Source organism: Prunus avium, chromosome 1 (genome assembly GCF_965620075.1).
Source record: "Prunus avium chromosome 1, drPruAviu1.hap1.1, whole genome shotgun sequence".
NCBI classification, from domain to species: domain Eukaryota; kingdom Viridiplantae; phylum Streptophyta; class Magnoliopsida; order Rosales; family Rosaceae; genus Prunus; species Prunus avium.
The window spans coordinates 17478967-17485011 of record NC_142284.1 but is presented as its reverse complement, the minus strand read 5'-3'; the positions used below and the strand labels follow the sequence as shown (position 1 = coordinate 17485011).

The following is a 6045-nucleotide window of genomic DNA, read 5'->3' as shown; positions in this document are numbered from 1 at the left end:
TGTCTTACTGCAATATATTCTAATCTTGGACCCCATCTCATCACAGATTTAAGATCCACTGAACCCCCACCCTCTAGCAACAATCAGTTTCCTTGATTTTGTTTCATATTTCCTTTTTATTCTCTTCCATTTCTTATTTCTTGGGTTTTATTTTCTACAGGGTTTTAGTTGAATTTTTTTTGGCATTCCAAGTTTACTCTATTATTAGTTGAATTAACTCTCCAGATCCTTTTGGTATGCAATTTTAGATTTAAATTTCATTTTTTGGTGGGTGAGTTTGAAGTTCTAGAAATTTATGTTGCACCAATACGTATATGGGTTAGGCGATACGATACGATACGTTGATACGGTAAATTTTCAAAAACTAGGATATGGGTACAGCACCAATACAGCAATTAAAATAATATATATTAAAAATAATATAAATATAAAAATTGTAAACATATATTACATATGTAAAATTATAATTTTGGATATTTTTTTGTAGTTCTTGAGGTTTTTCTAGGTCATATATGACTTATTTCAGTTCTTGGGCTTGGGCCCAAATGAATGCGTCAGACATAAAAAGTTATAAAACACCTTTTTAACATAGGCTACCTAACATGCAACTAAAACGGTTTGTATTGTAAGTAAGTTATTTTCTTCTTCGTTCTTCATTCTTCCTCCTCCTTTTTTGGGTTGCCGCTAAAATCACCCCAAAATTTTTAAAATATTTTTACTTTTATCACTTTACATATCTGGACCGTATCGCGAGAGTATCGTGACCGTATCGATAGAGTATTGGAGCCGTATCGTAAAGTCAACATCTTGAAAAAGCCTGCGATACATCAGGTAGCGTATCGATGCCGTATTGTATTGGAGCCGTATCTGATACGCGCATACCCTAAAAAGTGCCGTATCGGTGCAGCAGAGCTAGAAATTGTTTCTTTATTGTGATAAATTTATCATTCATGAATTTCGAACTTTATGCTACACAGCAACAAAATACAGAGAGCAAACAAAGCAGCCATGGATTTCTCTCTCCTATCAGAGGCCTTGACCTCCAAATCGTATGAAAAGGTCGCCGATACCTGTGACGAACACATGCTTCAGGTTTGATTTGGGTTTCAATCCATAAATAAAAAGTTCAAAATTTTCTGTTTATATTCTCACTCGCTGCTCTCTGTCTCTGTCTCTGTCTCTGTCTCTGATCGTACAGGTCGCAGCCGAGGGCGTTGCTTTTCAGGACGACTGGCCCTACGCCATTCATCTTCTCGGTCACATTTACGCTGGTGATATGTGTGTTTTTTTTCCTTTCTATTTTTGTTTCATTTTAAATATTATGATTTACTCTTTTTTAATTCTTCTTGCTCCCCAACCCTATACCTCTATTTTAGCTTAATCTGCTATATCTTTTTTCCTGATGATGGCTTGAAGAGTAAAATATTGCTTTGCCATTCTGGGTTTTGATTGCATGTTGTATTGCAATTTTGCATTATATTGTCAATGTTGTTTTGCTATTTGGGGCATCCTGTGTCAAATCTGATTTCGTTATTTTTGTTCTACATCTATTTAGAATTTGATCTGTCGGGTGGTAAATATGCAGTAATAGTATGCGGTTTCTTTGGAAATCAATGCCTGCCACTCTCAAAGAGGGCAATCCAGAAGTCATTGCTGCTTGGAAAATTGGCCAGAAGTTGTGGATGCGAGACTACGGGGGTGTGTATGAAGCTATTCGTGGATATGATTGGAGTCAGGAAGCTCAAGGTCTTGTTGCAGCCTTTTCAGGCAAGTTTTTCTAGATCACAAAACAGTATTGTCTATGTTTTGTACATGTATGATAATATGGTTTTTAGATTTATGAAAATAATATCCACCCCAGTCAAAAGAGTGATATTGTTCAATAGTCAAAGAATGCTGAAGAATTGATTGTTATAGAAAGTACACCATAGATCATTGGTAAACATTACTTAACATTAAACATGAGTCTTTTATGCCTAGGCAATTCACAATGTTCTAAATTTGTTTATTTATTTCATTTATCTTGGAAGTACTGAAAAAAAGCGTAGGGCTAGGCCACTAAAGTGGGTTTAATAAGCTGATTTATAGCTAGCATGTTTTTGCAAGCTTTACAAAGTTGAAATACGTCAATACCTATCATGCCCAAGTATTTGTAGGCGGTCCAAGGATTTGTTGAGAAGGAGCAAGGCTCAACATTTATTCATTAAGGTCAAGAGCTCCTAAAAGTCTATCATACTGTAAATTGATATATGAGTTATGAGCTTTAGGTTCACCTCCATTAGAAGAGGGTCACTATTTCTTTAATCTTTTTACAATGCGTGCCCTGTTGAAGAAAGCTTGAGGATAAGTAGTAGGAAACTTTAAAGCTAGATTAGAAGGGAAATCTTGAAATTTTAGGTGCACACAGTTGAGGATCATGCCAGTCATAATACTGTCGTGTCTATGTGCCAGTTATAATACTGGAAATTTAGTGGTACTGTGCCTCTCTGCTTTGTGGGGGGTTGGTGAGATACTTTAATCCTATACAAGGACTTAACATATCTGGCTGGCATGCTCTCAAATACAGGTATTTGATTTTGATTGGATGGCCATTTAGTTTTAATGATTTATTCCCAGTCTCCCAATAAAAAATCATTCAAGAACAAGGCGGTAACTTATTTCCCTTTCTTAGTCAATCTTGTCCCTGCTGTCTGTCTCCTCTCTGTCGCTCTCTTTTCTCTGTCACTCTCTGTATTCTTTGTTACTCTTTCTCTTTCTCTGTCTCTGCCGCCGCCACTTCTCTCTCTCTCTCTCTCTCTCTCTCTCTCTCTCTCTCTCGCTCTCTCTATTCCCCTTTATTCTTCCGCTTTCTTTTCCCTCTATTCGTCCCGGTTTCACCGCGAAACCAACTGAACGGAGCTGATTTCTCAGTGAACTTCACCCTTCAGTTGTTGTGAACGTATTGGTCGTTGCATATAATGATTCTAAAAAGGAAATACTGAAGAACAAGCTCAATGTATGTTTAATCATCAAAAGACTGATAACCGAAATTTTTGCTAGTTTTATTCAAATTGACGAAGATGTTAGCAAATTGAGTTCTACTAGACTGTAGACAAGTGATTAACAATCGCAATCTGACTTAAGACACAAGTTGTCAAATTAAAGATTTCAAAAGACAATAATTAGTGTTTTATTGTGCTACCTAACAGGAGATAGAAAAGTCTACTGAATTGTGCGTTTCTGTTGGTTTGTGTAAGGGCTTCATTGCTTTAGTCTTACTTTTTTGGTATCCTGTCATGTGGTTCTTTGGTAGGAATCATAGTTTAGTAAATTGTACCACCCAAGCCCATAGTCTGACTTCAAATATCATTGGTTGTCTGTCTTGTCTTTCAACTTTTATACATATTGACAGCTGGTGCGGCCAAGATTGGATTATCTTCTGTTTTGCTAAACTTGCGCAATTAAGGGGATGGTCTCCTGATTGCACATAAAAAGTATGAGTATATTAGTGATTGCCTACTGAGAGGTGTTTATTTACAAACTTCTCTCTATATTTTTCAACTCACTAAGAGTTCCTTTTATCCATTATCTAGCACTTCGTTAATTGAATTGTCATATGCCAAGCCTTTCATGTCTTCAATGTTACTAGAATTAGTTAGGTGATATCATTGTTGCCTGTTCTAGTTCCTTCTGTAAGGTTCTTTCCAAAGCACAACGTTGTTGATGCTTAATAAAGTTCTATCTTCCAAGATGAAGACCTTCATGCTGTCTTTAGTATTTTTTTTAAATTTTTTATTTGGGATGATGATTTAGCTGTTCAAGCCATCTGACAGTCAGGGTGAGGTTTATTTCATTGTGTCTTTATACAGTTCCTTTATTGATCTAGGAGTGGGAAGTGACAATATTTACTCTTGTTTCAGTGGAGAAATATGTCTAAGTACTTTCCAATCTGGACACAATTGTCCAGTTCAATATATCATGTCATGCTTATAAGTTCTAAGCGGATGACTTGCATAACATAATCTACACTTGAATCTTTAGCTGAATTGAAAATATAAACATCTCTATAGTTTTGTGATAATTGTTGATTAGGGGATCAACACTCAAATAACTCTGTTTCCTTATTTTTCTGGTGTTTAAGGGAGCTTGTAGAGTACTAATTCTTATGTTTTATGCACTTCTTTCCATCATTAATTGTCTTCTGAACTTCTTGCAGATCTTTACACAAAGAATATGTTTCAGCTCCTGCAGTCTGCCTATTCTACAATAAGCATCCAAGACACAGCTCTCTTCCTTGGAATGAGCGAGGATGATGCCACAACTTGTAAGCTTCTGTTTTCACTATTGTCTATGTTCCAAATTGCTCTGGGGGTTAAGTTTCTTTTCTGAAAAAATAAAAAACAAAAATCTTAATGCTTTGTCCAGATACCCTATTTTGTTGCTGCACATTAAGAAGATAGTGAATTGCCAAAAAAATCGAAAAACCAAAATCTTTTTTATCTATGAGAAAATATAGTAGATGTATCATTGGGAAATTAACCATGTTACAGTTGGAGGTATGGCCTTTTTGAAGTATATTCTTCCTGAATAAGTAGATTCTCTGTAAAAAGGTTCCGCTGCTTTAGGAGGGGTAATTTTTGAGATTTACAAAGATAGGAATTTATATATCAAGTATGATAAACCAGTTGAAAAGTCACTGAGAAGCGTCAATGGATGATTGGAAAAAGATTAAAGGCAGTGGCAGAGTTGGCTTTGGTATAATTTTGTTCCTACCTAGCTGTCATATTAGAGTGGCAAGTAAATGTCTATGTTATGGTGGATTTGGGTGTTCTGTTCATACTGTTGGTCCAATTAAAATATAAGAAGAAAGGTGTACCTGCCTACATTTCGGAGAATTTGGATGTAAAATCTGGCAGAACTTTAGGAACCTTGATTACCTACAGTTTTTCCTTGCTTTTTCTTATATTCCCTTTATAAAACAGTTCATTTTGCTTTAAAGGTTACCAAGTCTTCGATGACTGGACTTGATGACGACACTGCTTATCATCAATAATGACTTATTTCCTTAATATAAAAGAAAATAATATTTTATTATTTTTTCCATTAATTGCATACTTATGCTTTTAGGCCTGTTATCATTTATGTTGCAAATTCTTTAGATTTGGTTGTCATATGCAGTTGTACAACAGCAAGGTTGGGCTGTGGACCCTGCTTCTCAAATGCTTACTGTGAAGAAGCAGCCCATTGTTACAGAGCAGAAACTGGATGCCAGTAAATTGCAGAACTTGACAGAATATGTATTCCATCTAGAGCATTGAAGGAGCTTTTAAGAACCTGAAGCTGTGAATTGTCTTTTTAATCAGCTGCATACTTAGATCATGTTTAGAAGAGTAAACAGGATCTCAGATTTTGTATTTACGCAACACTTAGGTTCCGAAAAAGTAAATTGCACAAACAAGTTGAGAACATCATCATGTTATCTTTGTGTAGCCAAACCCTGATTGCATGCATCTCTTACAAGTTAAAGTCTTTTGTAGTCTAGAGGGGAGGAAACCTGTTTTAGCAAGTAAAGATTTCATGTAGAGTATGCTTTCACACCTGCCCTCAAATTTACTACTTTTTAGACATGTTATCTTTTATTTTGCACGACGGAGACTGTGTTCACCGATTACTCGGATACCTGGGATTGGTACCGAATGGCTAACTTGCATGGTGTTATGCCGTAAAAGAAGTTGCAACTCTTTGAGGAGGAAAGTGCGATGTGTGCATTACCATTGTCATGTGAACTTTAACAAAATTGCAGTAATTGGCAGAATTCACAGCGTGATTGTAGAACGGATTGGTTCATCGTTTACGCTATTATATTGCCTTTTGATCCAATTCAACACGCCTGCCTGCCTGCTTGCTTGGGGAGATTTACAATTCTTTCCAACACGGTTTGGTAATTACGAGCATGCCACGTGGCATGTTTTAACTGGACAACATATAACTCAGGATGCCACGTTGCATTGCACTTCAAACCCATTCACACAACCGCCCGCCCGGAGCTTTAAAAAGGTTTAATTG

The 6045-nt window shown here is 36.3% G+C and overlaps 1 protein-coding gene across 2 annotated transcripts; it reads left to right on the top strand.

Annotated features, from left to right (window-relative positions):
• The first annotated feature begins 698 nt into the window (after nt 1-698).
• On the top strand, nt 699-5447 carry LOC110745554 (COP9 signalosome complex subunit 8-like). Of its 2 annotated transcripts, XM_088247507.1 has the most exons (6): nt 699-831; nt 978-1092; nt 1199-1278; nt 1586-1767; nt 4196-4303; nt 5158-5447. In XM_088247507.1, the coding sequence occupies exons 2-6, from the start codon at nt 1009-1011 to the stop codon at nt 5295-5297; spliced, it is 594 nt and encodes a 197-aa protein (XP_088103633.1). In that variant the 5' UTR covers nt 699-831; nt 978-1008; the 3' UTR covers nt 5298-5447. The 2 variants fall into 2 exon arrangements, with proteins under 2 accessions (XP_088103633.1, XP_088103632.1); XM_088247506.1 differs by lacking the exon at nt 699-831 and having other exon boundaries at nt 902-1092.
• The last annotated feature ends 598 nt before the right edge of the window (nt 5448-6045 follow it).

What these genes read in the sequence shown, in the direction of transcription:
- LOC110745554 (XM_088247506.1), top strand. Translation starts at nt 967, where the DNA reads ATGCTACACAGCAACAAAATACAGAGAGCAAACAAAGCAGCCATGGAT. An exon ending in GTGACGAACACATGCTTCAG is followed by an intron (nt 1,093 to 1,198) that starts GTTTGATTTGGG and finishes CTGATCGTACAG; the next exon opens with GTCGCAGCCGAGGGCGTTGC. An exon ending in TCTTGTTGCAGCCTTTTCAG is followed by an intron (nt 1,768 to 4,195) that starts GCAAGTTTTTCT and finishes AACTTCTTGCAG; the next exon opens with ATCTTTACACAAAGAATATG.